This window comes from Anticarsia gemmatalis, chromosome 29 (assembly GCF_050436995.1).
Source record: "Anticarsia gemmatalis isolate Benzon Research Colony breed Stoneville strain chromosome 29, ilAntGemm2 primary, whole genome shotgun sequence".
Taxonomy (NCBI): Eukaryota; Metazoa; Arthropoda; class Insecta; order Lepidoptera; family Erebidae; genus Anticarsia; species Anticarsia gemmatalis.
In genome coordinates, this window is record NC_134773.1 from 3,546,605 (window position 1) to 3,564,673 (window position 18,069).

At 37.4% G+C, this 18,069-nt stretch overlaps 1 protein-coding gene across 1 annotated transcript; it reads right to left on the reverse strand.

The window, feature by feature from the left end:
* Positions 1-13: 13 nt before the first annotated feature.
* On the reverse strand, positions 14-17,753 carry LOC142984998 (uncharacterized). The gene is made up of 8 exons (XM_076132908.1): positions 17,581-17,753; positions 14,517-14,712; positions 13,845-13,988; positions 13,124-13,371; positions 12,279-12,674; positions 10,493-11,914; positions 2,681-10,084; positions 14-1,847 (listed from the first exon to the last, which is right to left on the reverse strand). Exons 1-8 carry the CDS (start codon positions 17,655-17,657, stop codon positions 1,829-1,831), a joined length of 9,906 nt encoding a protein of 3,301 aa, XP_075989023.1. The 5' UTR covers positions 17,658-17,753; the 3' UTR covers positions 14-1,828.
* Positions 17,754-18,069: the final 316 nt, after the last annotated feature.

Genomic DNA, 18,069 nt, shown 5'->3' on the forward strand with positions numbered 1-18,069 from the left:
TTATAATTATTTTTGTTTTAGTATGATTTTAATGAACTCAGGGCCTAACCCCATTCCGAGTGGAGACCCTTGCCCGGCAGTGGGACATAAATATTTAGTTATGATTGTATTTACTCTGTCTCACAAAATTTATAATTAAGTGTTCTTATAAACTTACTCGTAACTTTAAGTAAACGTCCTGTTTGACAAAGCTTTTATTTCTTAAAGAGAAATACCTCTTTACACTACTAACATCACATTGAGATCAAAAGTCTTTTTGATTTATATACTAAGTAAAAGGATTACATACATTCAATAAATACTTAACCTACAATTAATAATAATAAAGTTAAAATATGACACCCTTTGATTATAGCACAATTAAAATATTGCGCTGTTTAACTTTGTGTAAGTGAAATTAGCAACAAGCCGCTAGGTAGAACACGAAAAGAAATGTGAAGTGCGTGTGACGGAACGGAACGTCGTTGTTATGTCTCCGTATATTTCGCTTGCCGTGGCGTGTAATATTGTTATTAACAATGGCGTATCCAGAATTTAGCACACGACAAAACTCTTTTTACTTTTTATAGCATAACCAGTAGCGCGATTCCTTACAGCCAAAATATATAAAATGTACTCTTTAGATAATTTCTAACTAAAAGGTCAAGACCAACAAGTAAGTTTCGGTTATCAAATTAGATGGACAAAGTGACAGCAAGTGTATGAAAAAATATTTACTTGATTTTATGCTAACCGTAACTTATTCGGAAGTGTTAAACTAGATCTTGACTTAAATAAAAAAATACTTGAGGGTAACGAATGCCACCGAATTCGCAAGTGTTTCGATGAGCGTATGTGCACGCCGAAAGAAAAAAAAACAAAAAAAATATACCTAAACGTAGTTTTGCTGTGCTTGATTGGAGCTAATTCATTCTATTATATTATTTATATTATAATTATCTTAATTCTAACAAATATCAATTTACGTAGGTAGGTATAGTTTCAGAAAAATATTAGGGGTGTAAATAGTTTCGTTCTTAATAATATCAATATAAAAGAGATAGGATTTTTACAATAAAATTAATGGACATTTTGACAAATAATGATAAAAATTGTTCATAAAATATAACCTCGATTTTCCCTCCAAAAATATAACGTTTGACATTGATAGTGATGTGAAATGTAAGTACGACAATTTAAGTCGATCGATTTGAAAGTTTTTAAGTAAAAAGTAAACGTACAATATAAGTACTGCTTTTGTCCAATAATCATATATATATATACTCACCCTTTCTTTTCCAGATGCTACATGTGAGTGAAGCTTACACGCCACTTATTTACTCGTGATATCATACTGTCTATATCACTTCAATCATATTTGATGACTTGTTTGAATATTATTTTTAGTCTGAACCGATTATTGGACAACCCATAATTGTTATTTAATTAACCACTAATTATTTAATTATACGTATACATCTTTAATAATTTATGAAGTATATTATAATACATTGTTTTGCCAAATATCTACTAATTAATACGAATGTTTGACACCGAAATCTAACGTTTAGATTGCCTTACACCTACTTATTTACAATTTTAAATAAACTTTATGATAAAAAATATTAAAAAAACATTAATAAACTCTAAAAGGACTTTTTCTTAAATCTAAATAACTAGTAAGTTCAGTTCATTCCAACTTAAAAAATAATAAGGAAATATTTCTAGAAGTTACGTAGGTACACTAAAATATATGTCCAAAATTCAGTCATTTTGTTTAAATTAATCTAAGTAGTTGAAAATTTTAAAAATAACTAAATTGCACTTTCCTTTTGGTCTCCGTTCTCCTTTACTTTCGGGACAAGGTCCTGTAACAAATTAAAGTTATTAGTTATATTATTATAAAATGTAGGATATAATTTTATTCTTCAGATCTCATTAAATTATCAAAAACGTTCATAAATATACCTACCTACGTCAAATGATAACGCGCCCATTCATTTTCATTTCACCCCATTACTGACAATAATCTCGACTTACATTTAAATAGGTACATCACTATTTTAGTTATTGTAAACAAGAAAAAAATCACAAATAATATTTACCTAGCAATGGCGACCACAATCAATTGATATCTATTTTAAGTGAATTATGCTAGGTTTTTTCGTTTGAACATGGTTGTATAACAGTAAATGTTGCGACTGTAAAATGTTTTTCGATTAATAATCTGTTATTGGCGCAATTCGGTCCTAAGCTACGATCGCCACCAAGCTAAACAAAGAAAAAGAAAATGCGCGGGAAAGTCGACAATATTATGGTAAGTGAATATAAATACATTTGATCGAATACCAATTCAATATACGCCTAATATTTGTAAATGGTTTTACATAACGAAAGTTTATTTAATAAGTAAAACTTATAGCAAATTTTTGGAATGACGAGTTGACGACGAATTGACGAGTCCATTTTCTGAGTACTCCAATGGTAGTTTATCGGTTTATTATGTATTTTTATATGAATTTAAACGCTATTGAATAGATAAACTACCGCTAAATGTACCTCAGAAACTGGGGGTTAGTAATTCGTTTGAAAAAGTAGTCTGTGTCTATAAGCATAAACATGACAGTTTGAATAGATAAACTACCGCTAAATGTACCTCAGAAACCGGGCATAAGTATCACGTATTCAAAAGTTTACTTACCTAGGCATTGGTTTTGGTTTGGGAAAGTTGCCTGTTACGCTAACTTCTATATCTGAATCTGAATCCGAATCCAGTACAAAAATCTCTTCAGCGGCGGTTGTAGCCTCATTTATTTCTTCTTTCTTTATCTCATTTTCTATTTTTATTTCAGTCTTTATATCTAATATTGATGTTTGCGTTCCTTGTGTCGTTAATTTCACCGTTTTACGTGTTTCTATTTGTTCTTCAGTTTCAGTGGTTTCAGCTTCAGTTTTCACAACTACATCTTGTTGTTCGTTATTCTTAGAAGCTGTTTTAGAATTTTTTGGAATATTTTTATTTGTGTTCTCGTGATTTGTGCCTGTACTTTGAGTTTTATTTTCAGCCATTTCATTTGCTGGAGTGTCTTCTGATTCAGTCTTAACCACCACATTATGTTCATCATTATTTTCAGATCCTGATTCAGGGTCGTTTGAACCTGTTTCATTATCAGTTTTATCATTTTCATTTTCTGAAGTGTCTTCTAGTTCAGTCTTGACTGGCACATCAAGTGCTTCTTCATGTTCAGATTCCGATTCAGGGTCGTTTGAACCCGTTTCATTATCTTTTTCGTCGCTTTCTGAAGTGTCTTCTTGTTCAGTCTTGACTGGCACATTATGTTCTTCATCATTTTCAGATCCTGATTCAGAGTCGTCTGAATCCGTTTCATTATCGGTTTCAGCGTCTTCATTTTCTGAAGTGTCTTCTTGTTCAGTTTTAACAACCACATCTTTTATTTTATTGTTCTCAGATTCTAATTTAGAATCATTTGAACCCACTTCATTATTCTTCGACCCTTCTTTAGGATCATTTGTGACGTTTTCACTTTCTTGAGCTATGTCTTCACATTGAGTTTCTGTTTCAGCCATTTTATTCATATCTTTTTGTCCATTTTTAACTTTCACATCATGTTTTCCATTACTTTCGGTTTCTAATCTAGTGTCGCTTGAAACTGTTTCATTACTCTTCGACCCCTTGTTAGGACCTGTTGTCATCATGTTTTGTGTGTCTTCACATTGAGTTTCTGTTTTAGATATTTCGTTTGCTGGAGCGTCTGCTAGTTCAGTTTTATTAACCACATCGTCTTTTTCATTACTTTTAGAACCTAATTCAGGGTCGTTTGAAACTGTCGACGCCTCTTTATCATCTTTTGTCATGTTTTGTGTGTCTTCACATCGAGTTTCTGTTTTAGATATTTCGTTTGCTGGAGCGTCTTTTAGTTCTGTTTTATCGACCACATCATTTCCTTCATTACTTTTAGAACCTAATTCAGGACCATTTGAAACTGTCGCCGCCTCTTTAGGATTTCTTGTCTTGTTTTCTTCCTCTGATACTGTATTTACAAATTCAGTTTCCGTTTCAGGGATTTCACTCGTGTCTTTTTCCGGTTCATTTTTATCATTTATTTCATTGTTCTCAGATTCTGATTCAGGATCATTTGAGATCAGTTCTTTAGGATCTTTTGTAGTACTGGTCACTTCATCTGGGTCAGTTTTATCAGCGACATCACTTGTGTCGTTACATTTTACTTCAGAATCCTGTTCTTCTGTCTGGATTTTATCCTGTGTTGGGTCTGCACATTGAGTTACCATGCCAACAATTTCATCTGCTTCATTGTCCATTCTTGGATCAGTGTGCATTTCAGTACTATTAGATCCTAAATTATCATTTGTCCCTTCAATGTTTGGTATCCCTTGTGTAGCACTTACATGTTCGGTTTCTGTACCTAGGCCAGTCTCAACGGCAGAATTTTCTACTTTTTTATCTTTACATCCCTCGTCAGGACCTGTTAGCAAATCTGTATGTGTTTCTTCAATTTGCTTGTCATCTGGAGTGTCTTCCGAAGAGGGTGTTTTAGCAAATTCTATGACAGATTTAGTTCTCGTCACTAATTCTGTCGTTGCCATTTTATCTGTACTTGAGCTTACTTCTCCATTTGCTGGACAAGTATCTTCAGCTTCCTTATTTGGGGTTAATTCATTATCTTCTGTTGTTTCCGGTTCAACTATATCATTTACTTCACTTTCATTTTCGGTATTTTTCGTCATTGCTTTTTCTACAGTTCCTCCTTCTATATTGACTGAAGGTGGTTTGTTTTCGTTACATTTCACGATCCTTTTCTTCCTCTTTAAATCTTGAGTCGTACTTGTATTTGAATTTGGCTCATTTTCAGAAGTATTTTCAATCATTTCAGATTCACGTTTTTCATCCTCAACATTATTAGTTCCCGTAGGTTGAGCTCGTATTTTTAAATCATTTTTGATTTTCAAACAGTCTGCTTTCGATATTTTAGCTAATACTCTTGTTTCGTAATTAGTACTAGTTTTCATTATCTTTCGCTGCGGTTCGTAGTTAACATCATCATCTGTCTTAGGTGTTGGTGATACTGTGCCACTTTCTTTTTCAGTGGGATCAATACATTTTTCTTTATCCTGTTTAGCTTTTGTATTATCACTTTTCTTACTCTCTTCATCATTTGTATTTACACTACCTTCGTCATCATCAGAATCATCAATAGCAATAATACCAGGTAGAATAACTGGATCTGGTTTGTTTTGTTTTAAATTCGGTTTTTTAGTTCCAGGCTCTACCTTTGGTTTTACCATTTTTGTAGCAGGTTTTGATTTTGTTTTAACCTTCTTTTTATTACTTTTAGAAGCAGATGCTTTTTTGTCTTTTGGTGGTACGTCTTGTACAATTTTAGGGCTAGCTTTTTTAATCTCTGGCTTGGAAATTTCTTTAGTACCAGGCTCGGTTGCAGTTTGTGAATTAGCTGCGTCTGTTTTTTCCTTTTTAACAGTCACCTTTTCTACAGTTTCTTTAGATTTATTTTCATTAACGTTTTTGTCTGTAGGTAATTCATCGTCTGAATCTATTTCAACTATACCAGGCTCAATTGTCGGTTTCTCATACTTTAATTTTTTCTTGCTTTTAGCAGTCTTTTTTACCTTCGTTTTTGGTACAATCTTTTTTTTATTTTGTTTCGATTTAGTAGTGACTTTATCCAATTCAGGCGTTTTTGGAACATTCATTTCTTCATTTTGATTTGGTTCTTTACTACCTTTATCCGGTTCCGGTTTATCATGTTCTAATGTTAAGTCTTGTACGTTTGAACCATTTTTAATGCTTTCCGGTGTTTCTTTAGAGTCATTGACCTTATTGTCATCTATAGGTCCAGATGTAATAGGAGACTGTGTTTTACACTCGGAAGACTTTTCCGAATCTTCGTTTAAATTAGATTGAACAGTATCTTTCGCTTTACTCTCCACAGCTGTTAAATTTGCAGCTGACTGTAATTCAGCTCCCTCATCGAGTATATTAGATATGTTATTTTCAGTAGATATATCTTCTTTCACGGTTTCAGCATCACTTTCTAAAGCATTTTTGGAGTTAAAAACAGCATCTTCATCTTTACCGTCTTCTGTAGAGCTAGGTTTATCTTTACCACAGTTATCGTCTTTTGTAGTATTAAGTTCAATAGTAAGCTCTGTATTGGATGTTGACGGCGTTGATGTTAAATCATTTTCTTGAATATTACAAGTTGCTGTATTATTTAGTTCAGCATTTGTCGTTTCTTTTTTCCCTGTATTTATTTCTTTTTTATCTTCTGGATCATCAGTTCCTGAATTGTCAGGTTTTGAATGGTCAGGTTTTGATTCGCCAAGTTTTGAGTCATGAGGTACTGATCCGTCAGCTTCTGGCTCGTCAAAATCGTCAGATTTAGACTCGCCAGGTTCTAACGCGTGTGGTTCTGACTGGTGGGGTATCGACTCGTGAGATTCTGACTGCTGGGGTCCAGGCTTGTGAGATTCTAACTCCTCAGGTTCGGACTGGTGAGGTTCTGACGCGTGGGGTACTGGCTGGTGGGGTTCTGACTGGTGGGATTCTGACTTATGGGGTTCGGACTGTTGGCGTTCCGACTGCTGGGGTTCGGACTGTTGGCGTTCCGACTGCTGGGGTTTTGAGTGCTGGGGTTCGGACTGTTGGCGGTCCGACTGCTGGGGTTCGGACTGTTGGCGTTGCGACTGCTGGGGTTCGGACTGTTGGCGGTCCGACTGCTGGGATTTTGACTGCTGGGGTTCGGACTGTTGGCGGTCCGACTGCTGGGATTTTGACTGCTGGGGTTCGGACTGTTGGCGGTCCGACTGCTGGGGTTTTGACTGTTGGCGTTCGGACTGTTGGCGGTCCGACTGCTGGGGTTTTGACTGCTGGGGTTCGGACTGTTGGCGGTCCGACCGCTGGGGTTTTGACTGCTGGGGTTCGGACTGTTGGCGGTCCGACTGCTGGGGTTCGGACTGTTGGCGTTTCGACTGCTGGGGTTCGGACTGTTGGCGGTCGGACTGCTGGGATTTTGACTGCTGGGGTTCGGACTGTTGGCGTTGCGACTGCTGGGGTTCGGACTGTTGGCGGTCCGACTGCTGGGGTTCGGACTGTTGGCGGTCCGACTGCTGGGGTTCGGCCTGTTGGCGGTCCGACTGCTGGGGTTCGGACTGTTGGCGGTTCGACTGCTGGGGTTCGGACTGTTGGCGGTCCGACTGCTGGGGTTCGGACTGTTGGCGGTCCGACTGCTGGGGTTCGGACTGTTGGCGGTTCGACTGCTGGGGTTCGGACTGTTGGCGGTCCGACTGCTGGGGTTCGGACTGTTGGCGGTCCGACTGCTGGGATTTTGACTGCTGGGGTTCGGACTGTTGGCGTTGCGACTGCTGGGGTTCGGACTGTTGGCGTTTCGACAGCTGGGGTTCGGACTGTTGGCGGTCCGACTGCTGGGATTCGGACTGTAGGCTGTCCGACTGCTGGGGTTCTAACTTCTGGGGTTCCGATTGCTGGGGTTCCGACTTGCCATGTTCCGAATCGTCAGGTTCTACCTCCTGAGGCTCTGTCTCGTGAGCTTCTGACTCGTGAGGTACCGACTCTCTAGATTCTGACTCTTGAGATTCTAACTCGTCAGTTTCAGACTGATCAGCTACTTTTGATTCCATTGTTGTATTTTTGTCTTTTGCCGCAATTTCATCATTGGCTTCATCATCTGAATCTAAAATCTCAATTGGTTCCGAAACAATTATTTGTTTCATAATTGGTTTTAATTTTGATTCTCTTACCGCGGGATCTATTTTAGGAATCAATGGATCGCTTTCTACTTTAATTTTCGTAACGCGTTCAAATTCTGTCTCTATACTTATTATGTCCTGCTCATAATCGGAATTATCATCCAATTTTGCTTGTAAACTATTTGAAGAGTTCTTTTCTGCTTCTTTAGTCAAATCTGCCTTTTCGGTGTGACTAGCTTTTACCCGCCCTTGCAATTCTAAGCTCCCAGTTGCTGATTCTGAAATAACAGGTTCAAAACTAGTATTTTCAGCTGGTTCAGATGACAATTTTTCAACTGCCGTTTCAGTGTCAAGTTTTGAAGCTTCTAATGCAACAGTTGGACCTTCAATCTGTTTTTCAGGCTCATCAGGTTGTACATTTTCAGTAGCTAAGCTTATTATATCGGGTTCATAATCAGATTCAATGTTTTCTTCTAATTTAGCTTGTAGTCTCGTTGTAGGACCTACCAAGAGAGAGGATTTCCTCATTTTAGAAGGTTTGGAGCTAACAAATTGTGATTCTGATAAAGGCTTCCTTTTCCTCTTTCTGCCTGTAACTGTACGTTTTGATTTCATTTCATCATCTTTTCCAACATTTTCCTTTGTGGCTTGATTTGGTTGTACAGTTCCTAGTTCTGCGTTAATTATAGGTTCAGTAATTTGTTCTGAAGGTTGTATAAGCTCCGATTGTTCGTTAGTTAAGTTTTCTGTACCATCTGTTACTTCTGACCTTGAAATGTTTTGGGGAAGCTGTGTTCTCACAAATTCTGCGACATGAGACAGGAATTGCAGACCCAGGAGGTCTTCTTGGACTTCTGAAGTTAGTCCTGATATAGCTGTAGAAGCTGGGTCTTGAGACATTTCAGTTGTTTGTAGTGCGAGCTCTGGAGTTATATCTTCGGTTTCAAGTGAATCATGTATAAATCCATTATAATTCATGACATGTGAAGTTTCCTCCTCATTGATAGGTGCATAGTCCCCATTAGCAAATGGTGGATCTGTTGTACATTCAACACGACCTGTTTTAGCTATAAGCTGGGATCCTAAAAATTCGATCACTTCATTTACAGTTTTTTCTAATTTCGGATCTAATATTTGCGCTTCATCCACCGGGACATCGCTTTCTGCTAAATCATCAGACAAAATTTCCGGAAACATTTGACTTACAGCTTCGTCTTTCTCTTTTTCTAATGGCGTTATATTTTCATTTGTATCTAATACAAACTCATCATGTTTCTCATTCACTGTTTCCTTATTTTTACTAGTTTTTTCCATTGATTGTTCTGTATTTTCATCAGACAATGCTTCATCCAACAACATCGCTTCATATTCTTTAGCTGTCTGCGTTGGAGTTCCTTCCATTTCATCATCTGAAGAATCTGTATCAGATTGCAACAACATATCTTCCATTTGCTCATCCATTAATTCGTCATTTGATGATTGAAGGTCTGTTGGATCATTCAATGTAGTTTCTTTTCTTTGCACAAGATGATCAATCGCTTGATTGTCAATTGCTGGCTTATCACTTGTATTTGTAGTGTCGGGCTGCTGTTTATTCGAAGACGTGGTCATTTCTTCTGCAACAATGTTGTCCGCATGTATGGTTTTAACAATATCCGGTGCTACTTCAACTTGTATTGTGGTATCAACTGATATACGTTTATCAGATTCAAGTCTATTTGCCTCGACCACATTACGTATGATTTCTGATGGTACATTATTAGCATTCATTGCTGCAGAACGGTCAGGTTTAAGGAACTGTGATTTAGCTACACTGGAGTCTTTTACAGAATCTTTTATTTCCTTATTCGGCTTAGATGTTGGTTTGGTCAACTGTTTGTAAAGTTCAGATGATTTATCTGGTTCTACATCTTGCAGCCGATTCCTAACTCTAGCCGCTTGTAATCGCGGTAGCGATAAATGTGAATTTATCCCTAAATCCAGTTCATATCTGGTTTCAACTGCATTATTCCTGACTACTGGCCATCCTTCATTGATGTCTATTTCATCTTCTGAACTGGATGCTGTATCAGGCTTCTGGACTTGCACGGGGGGTGAAGATGACGTAACTATTAAAAATTCTGCTATGGGTGGACTAGTGCTATGGGTAGGTACATCAGGTGTTGATTTAAATTCTGTGCCAGATTCTTTAGTTATTTCTACAACCGGTGTCGCATTTTCATTCAATTTGGCTTTTTTGACTTCAAGTTTCAATCCTTTAACTATGGATCCTTTTTTCTTTCCTTTGGCGGTTGATGTAGGAGTTATCTCTGCTATTGGTTTGGTAGGCTCGGTTAATCTGAAATAGATGCAATCGTGCAATTAGCAAAGTGTAATGATAGTAAAGTTATTATTGTCCCACAACTTAGCAGGGAAATTTATCTCGATTGTAATTTGAAATTCTTTGTATTTCTAAAGAAGTTTTATCAAACAGGCCCCCATGAGCTGCATAAGCCGAGGAGTCATACCTATCGATGTGCTAAATTCTTAATTTTCTGCACTCCGGTAGCCTTGCATGCAACGCTCTTTACTAAATTATTGAACTATAAAATTATAAATACTAAAAGTTTGGTTATTTGCAACTAAATCAGACTGAAACTATTCAACAGATTTAGATAAATGATGCAAAGTTCAAATCTTAATCAACGCACAATTTTATACCGAGAACTTAATTCACGTAAACGAGTAAAATGAAAATTATACTTACAGGCAAAGCCTATCCAGATCCGGCTCCACTGTTATATTCTCAACTTCGACATCATCCCCGAAGAAACCATTCTGAATTGTCGGCCTAGTAACGTCACCCACTTTGTCTACTGCATTCTCTTCATAATTTGGCGTGACTGGCGATACCATTTCGTAATCATTCGACATTGATCGACCTTGGTTTATAGAGAGATCTAAAGCAACATCTGAATCGTTATTCCCACCTTCTGATCTATTTGAGTAAGAATTTTGGCCACGATAGAGCGAATTCCCGTTATTACGCAGTCTTTCTGTGTCTGTGTTTGCGTAATTGTTGATATTATCCCGTAATAATGCATTATTTGAGTCATTTTGATTGCTCAAAGCTTCATCATCTGTAAGTGTACTTGAAGGAGTTGGATGCGAAGTTGATGCCACAGAAACACCCCTATCAAGTAATTTCTGCAAAAGTTCATAGTTTATCAGATTATTTTCGACCGGTGGTGCATTACTTTCTGAAGATTTCGTGCAAATTTTGCTTCGACTAATCGCCGGGTTATTTTGGCTGTCACCTTGTCTGGCTGAAACCTTACAATTGCTATAACCCGACGTATCGTTCCCTTCAGTTTGGTACGATGTTGTATTAGTAGTTTGCCTCGGTGAAACATAATTTGATTGATTTTGTGTGAGCCATTCGGAATTTTGGCCCGATGTAACAGTAGCTGTTTGGCCCGCTGAAACGTACATTGAATCATTTTGACTGGATGAAACAGACCAGCTACTTTGGCCCGGTGTTGCACTCCAGTTGCTTTGACTAGATGAAACTGGCCAGCTACTTTGGCTCGAAGTTGCACTCCAGTTGCTATTTTCAGCCGATGTTGCGTAACAGTCAGTGCTTTGACCCGACGTTATAGTACAATTTCTTTGGCCCGCTGAACGATATTGAGACTCATTTTGACTGGACGAAACAGATCGTATATTATTTTGGCTATGACTTGGTATGTTTTGACCAGGTGCATGAGTATTTTGTCCAGTTGTATCGGTATTATATATATTGCTATTTACATAGCGTTTTATGTACTCCCACCACGCAGCGTCACATCGAGAAATAGATTCCAGTATTTTCAAATTTATATTTTTGCCTTCATTCGTATTTTGGCTGCTCGAAATTTCATTTTGGTTAGTCATGTTATTTTGAGGGTAAAATTGATTCGTTTGAGGTCCATAGCAACAATTATTCATAGAGAATGGCACATTTTGCGTAGGCATTGAGTCGGGACAGCTGTTGTTTCGTTCGGGCAAATTTTGACCAGGGAAAACGTGGTCATAATTTGGTGGTACATTCGTGTATTGCGACGATGCGTGGTCTTGTTGTTCATTGTTCCACATAGGTTCTGAATTAGTGTTATTTGTCCGTGCCTCTTGTAAAGGGTTTAGAAAAGTCCTGCAAAAGCAATAGGAATGTTGATTTCTTTTTTAAAGATCAAGTAGATTGTAAAAAAAATAATTACATTGTTATATAAGACTATTTCTCAAAAGTGTAAGAGAGGATTTTTAAAAATTCCCCCCTTTCTCTTGCTGGCTTTTCGTCCCATATAGGGTCAGCCTACCGTAAACTCTTAAACTTGATAACTTTCAAAAGAACTCTTGAAAAGATTTGAAAATTTCTCGCCTAATGGGGCGAAATGCCACGCGGGCAAAGCCGTGGGTGGAAAGCTAAATAAAAGTTAATTGACACATTTCAAGAATCGCATCCCTTCAAGAACTAACTATTATAAAACAAATAAAAAAAATCCCAAAAGACTTACCACATCAACTCTTCGTACCTATCATAGTTAAACATAATCGGCGGTAATTCACGATCGTTCTCTTTGCTTTGAGGCAAGACTTCGTTAGACTCCGTTAATATCACTTCTGGACAGATATTCAGTACATTAGGATCAAATTCTTCGTTATTCTCGTTTCGTACATCACCTAAATTGGTGTGCAAAGTTCCTAGAGCCGTCTGAACTAGTTGCTGTACATGTATATCTCGCTCTTGTAATTGGCCTATCACTGCCCTGGTTTCCATCGGTAACGGTTCAGGAGTTACGTTTATTTCGAGTGAAGGGTCTCTTGGTAGCCAAGTACGAGGCCATGTTGGTAAAAAGCCTGGTGTCTGGGGCATGGCGAATGGCATTTGTTCGACGTGTGCGGGGGCCATACTGTTGAAAATGTTTGATTTTTAGTTTTTTTAGTACTAAAGGAGGAGATTCTTAATTATTTTTTATTTTTTAAAAGAATATTTACAATGTTTATTATTCACATCAATCAAAATAAGCTAAATCTATACTAATATTATAAATCTATACTAATATAATAAAGCTGAATCTACTATATAACCAAACTAGCTGACCCTCGCAACTTCGCTTGCGTCACATAAGAGATAATGGGTCAATGTTTCCCCGTTTTTGTAACATTTTTTACTGCTACTCTGCTCCTATTGGTCGTAGCGTGATTATATATAGCCTATAGCCTTCCTCGATAAATGGGCTATCTAACACTGAAATAATTTTTCAAATCGGACCAGTAGTTCCTGAGATTACCGCGTTCAAACAAACAAACTCTTCAGCTTATAATATTAGTATAGATTTAAAGAGTTAATACAACTTACCCGCGTCTGCTCTGATCGATCAACCACTGCCAGAATAATCGGGTATACTCGGTCGTCACCTTGAAATTCTCCTGGTCTTCAATTATCTTAACAATGGCTTCCCTACTCACGCCAGTGGCCAAACAAGTTCTTGTCAAAATATCGGCAAATGAATCTAAATTGTAGAGATTGCCGAATTGAGCTTTCAACGCTTCGTACTGAATTTCAAGAAATCTGTACGTTATGGCAATTATTAGACGTTGCTTTTCCTGAAAATTTAAAAGATGCCGTGAGCCTTTTGCCTTGGAGGTCCGACAGTCACTCCATGTAAAATATGTACTGCTGTCAGCTGCATCTGGTGAGACTGGAAGCCGACTCCGACATAGTTGAAAGAAAGGCTAGGCTGATGGTGACTTTCCGAGCTAGTCGTGGATTCAATAATAGAGTAGTTGACTATGTTAATGTAAAATTATTTAACTTGTATTAGTAAAAGGTTCATTCAAAATGCTCACGCTATGTTTACAATTTGAAATTGTAGTTATTACAGACTGAAACAATCTATTAGGCACTTATTTGACATCAATAATAGGAACTTATGACGTCACTAGGTCGTTTTTCTATACTAATTGTTATTGATATTTCATAAAGAGTACTTAGCTGATTTGACTGATAGTCAACTACCCTATTGTTAAAATCGAAAACAAATATCTGTCGGATAAAGGAATGAATATAAATTGCTTACGTTGAAATCCATTCTGTGTGTGTCCGGGGGTCTATGCGTTTCCGGGGGTCTGTGCGTTTCTTGGGGTCTGTGTGTGTCCGGGGGTCTTGTCGGGCTTCGAGTACCGGGTTCGTCATAACCATCGCGACGTTGTCGTCCTTCAGGCTAAAGAGAAAAAAAATATTAGGTCAGGGAAAAAGTCTTTTCGCATTATAGTATGTATAAACTTGTAATAAAATCTCTTTGGCTTTAAGAATCACAAATGAGTACACGGTTCATTAGGTTTCTTTCAGTGAGCTCGTGAGGTACCCAAATATCGAGCTTTTTTGTGTAGAGAGCTTAGTCTGGACGCGGCTTTACAAACTTCCCTTGCTTCATTCACATACATACATGTTGTCATACAGGACCGCCGGTTACGAGTACTACGAACCTGATTTGTGTGTTGATTTATATGTATGAAAATGGTATTATACATACACAAGCTGACCCGCGCAACTTGGCTTGCGTCACAAAGGAGAGAAGTGGTCAGAATTTTCCCCGTTTTTGTAACATTTTTTATTGGTACTCTGCTGCTATATTGGATGTAGCGTGATGTTATATAGCCTATAGCCTTCCTCAATAAATAGGTTATGCAACAGTAAAATTTCGGTAATTCATTTTATTTACATAGATTAGTATAGATTATATACATACCCGGATAATAAGGTACTTAGTAGGGTACGCGTTACATTTGATGCGCGTAGAAAGCTTCACTCCTTGAACGATGTTAAAACAATCTTGTGTGAAATGTAACGAACATATAAAACTGTTGGAGGAAGGGTGAAACGACGGCCGGTTCACTCTCACTGCGGCGATCCATTTGGCTTTTACTGCTTGGTTTTTAGGGAACCTGAAATAAAGGGAGCATTTGAAAAATATCCTTAAATATCATTTAAATAAATCAATACTCGTGGCTTAGTTAACGACAGCCGCGCGGATCGATCTCTGAGGTTAAGCCACGCTTGCCGAGGTTGTTCTGTGGATGGGTGACCATCTAACACATATCGAGTTCCTCCGTGTTTCGGAAGGCACGTTAAATTGTGGGTCCTGGCTGTCATTTTCGAAGATCTTTGACAGTCGTTGACAGTAGTCAGTAGCTTTAAAGTCTGACAACCAGTCTTACCGAAGGGTATCGTGTTAAATCCCAGGTAACTGGGTTGTGGAGGTCAGATAGGCAGTCGCTCCATGTAAAACACTGGTATTCAGCTGCATCCGGTGAGACTGGAAGCCGACTCCAACATAGTTTGGAAAAAGGCTAAGCTGATATATAATACCATTGGACAACTGACATGGTCTTTTGATTCGAAACTAAGAAGAACTAATATTATAGTAACCAAATAACTGATAAACGTACTCATATACCTACTTCTAAATACATACTTATTTAGATAGATTAATGACAAGATTCAGACCAAATACTTGTGCTTATCACACACATATTTGTGTCAAATGGGATTCGAACCACACGCGGTGCTACGGTTATTGTGGCGAGGTGACCACGTTAACGACTGCGCTAATCATGCAGTAATATCAATTAATATACAAATATTAAGTACCGTCAACTTGGGTAATGAATCATTTGGGTAGCATTGAACGTGGGAATTTGAACTAGTTTCGATTATTTTTTCATATGAAACCAACACAATTGATAAAAGTTTGCAAAGCTAAAATTAATCTTTATCAGTTGTGTTGGTTTCATATGAAAAAATAATCGAAACTAGTTCAAATTCCCACGTTCAATGTTACCCAAATGATTCAAAGTTACCCAAGTTGACTGTAGTTTTTTAAAAAGTCTTATAAATTTAGTAAATAACGTATATTATCGTTATATGTATGTTTTTTACCCGTTACTGCCTAGGAATGCCCAAAGAGGTGTGTTGTATCGAAAGAACGCCGGATTAACCCCTTCCTCATTACAGAAGGGTTTAAACCAGGGAGACCCGTGTCGTCCAGTGGGGCAGTAACAGGCTACATTTGGAGATAAAAAAAGAGTGGCCAGGAGTTTGTTGGCAGCTCTTCTCATTGGCCCTACCTTCCGAACTGGCGGTAAATTCACTCTCTGTATCATTGACTATCATAAGTGTCAGCACTTGACCTAAATGAATAAATGATTTGATTTTGATTTTGATATTAAATCTGATTTTTGCTCTTACACAATTCTATAATATCTTAAAACAGTAGTAAAAATACAATTTCTAATAATTTTACTAATATTTCTATAAAAAGTGGTATAAAAACCGTTTCTCAAATAAGTCATTCAGAGAAGAAGGCGCCCATAGCCAGTTGCGCTCACCGGTCGGTAAACGATCTGTGGGTTAAGCAACCACTGGCGCGGTCATTCCATAGATGGGTGACCGCATAGTGGTATTTGAACTGGGCGTCTCCGTGCTTCGGAGGGCACGTTAAAAGTCGGTCCCGGTGGTTGTCTACTAAGATAACAGTCGTTATGCCATGTCAAAGGCCTCTCGGGCGGCTTGAACAACTTTGACACTCGGTTGACCACTAACCATACGACAAACAACAGAGAAGAACAGTCTCGAAATTGCGCATCAATTCTGCGCAATGCGGATTTTGGCGCCGCAGCTCGGTTTATTATAAATTTATCCAAGAATAAATTAAATAACTTGATTGAGATCTAAAATCTATATTTATAATTTATATTAAATAGTTCGTTGTAAAAAAATTATAAATTTATTTTATTTTTATTGGACATTAGAGTCGAATGCTGCCTGATTTTTGGGTCCGTTAAGTATCGTAATTTAGTGCATGATAGTAAGGTATAATAGTATTATTAAATAAAAATAATGTGAAATATATTTCTCAGTCTTCTTCTTATCTCTTCAATCAGGTCACACAAAATAAAAATAAATTTAACCCATTAATGTCCCAGTGCTGGGCAAGGGTCTCCTCCCGTAATGAGGGAGGGGTTAGGCCTTGAGTCCACCACGCTGGCCAAGTGCGGGTTGGGCAGCGGGCAGGTCACACAATCTTAGATAATTATTTCTCCAACAATTTTATCTTATTTGATAAATTAAACAGAAAAATTCTAAAGATATAACTCATTATGTTTTATCAGCCATTCTTTCTCAAAGTCTATTAATATCTTCCTCCGCATGCATGTTGAAAGGTACTAAAATAGACATAAAGTTTTACCATCACGCTATTATAATATCACACGTGGTAGTCAGAACTTTTTGTATATTTTACGTCCCTTATAGTCCGCCATTTTTTACACCCCTAAATTGCGTTATCGATTTTCGTCGACCATTTGCTAAACATTTTACATGGAAAAGCAGCAATGGCTTTGTGAAATGGATTCTACACTACAGTAGACATGTTTTAAATTTTAGCCGTTATTAGTCTACCCTATAATTTTATATTAATGAGTAGTTATATTAAAATATATGCGAAAACTACTCGTATGCGGAAAATTCATGCTCAGCGGAGAACAAAAGAACGACGGAAAATTTGCCAAAAATATATTCATCTGCCCGCCTAAGCCGAATGCAAGTCTCGTGGTCGCTTAGGTATCATTTTGGGGAGTTCGTTACCATGGCAACATACTTATTGCTCGCAGATTTAGACAATCCGAAAAGAAATTTACAAGCACAAGTCGAGATTTCTATCTTAAAGTTAGTTATACGCATGCGCGGGAATATCGACAGCCATTACATTGAATTTAAGACTAATATTAATAAATATGTTTCTTTTCACTTACCGATGAAGTGTGATGCCTTTAAGTCGATAGTAATTCGTTCTGCGTGCTTTACAGCCATTTATAGCACAAGCCGACATTTTTTATATATTGTTCTTCATTTTATTCTTGATGCAGGATGCAACGCTTTCACTGGACTAGTGGCCGCGTGCATAGAGAAATGAAATGCTGTACCTAGGGAGGGCAATAGGGAATATTGACATGCGAATCGGACGTCCGCTTCTCTGATTTATGGCTTCTTTTAGTTGATGTTATCGTATTTGTAATCTAATATACCAATATAGGTTTTTAGATATTTAAATTACGTAAAATTAATTTTAAATATGAAAATTTTGGTTTTAAATGTCATAAATTTTAAATAAATATGTAGCTCAGATCAAGAGCTGACTCCACCTTAATTCCGGAAGAACCTTTGCCCAGTAGTAGACCAGTAAAGGGTTGAATTTATTGTTTAATGTAGCATAATTAAACATTTTAAAGTGGGCGTGTCCC

Bases quoted from the DNA above. Each gene is read 5' to 3' on its own strand.
- LOC142984998 (XM_076132908.1), bottom strand. From the start codon at position 17,657: ATGTCGGCTTGTGCTATAAATGGCTGTAAAGCACGCAGAACGAATTAC. The intron at 13,372-13,844 runs GTAAGCAATTTA...TTAAATTTTCAG, and splicing joins CACACAGAATGGATTTCAAC to GAAAAGCAACGTCTAATAAT. The intron at 12,675-13,123 runs GTAAGTTGTATT...CATTTTCAACAG, and splicing joins ATCGATCAGAGCAGACGCGG to TATGGCCCCCGCACACGTCG.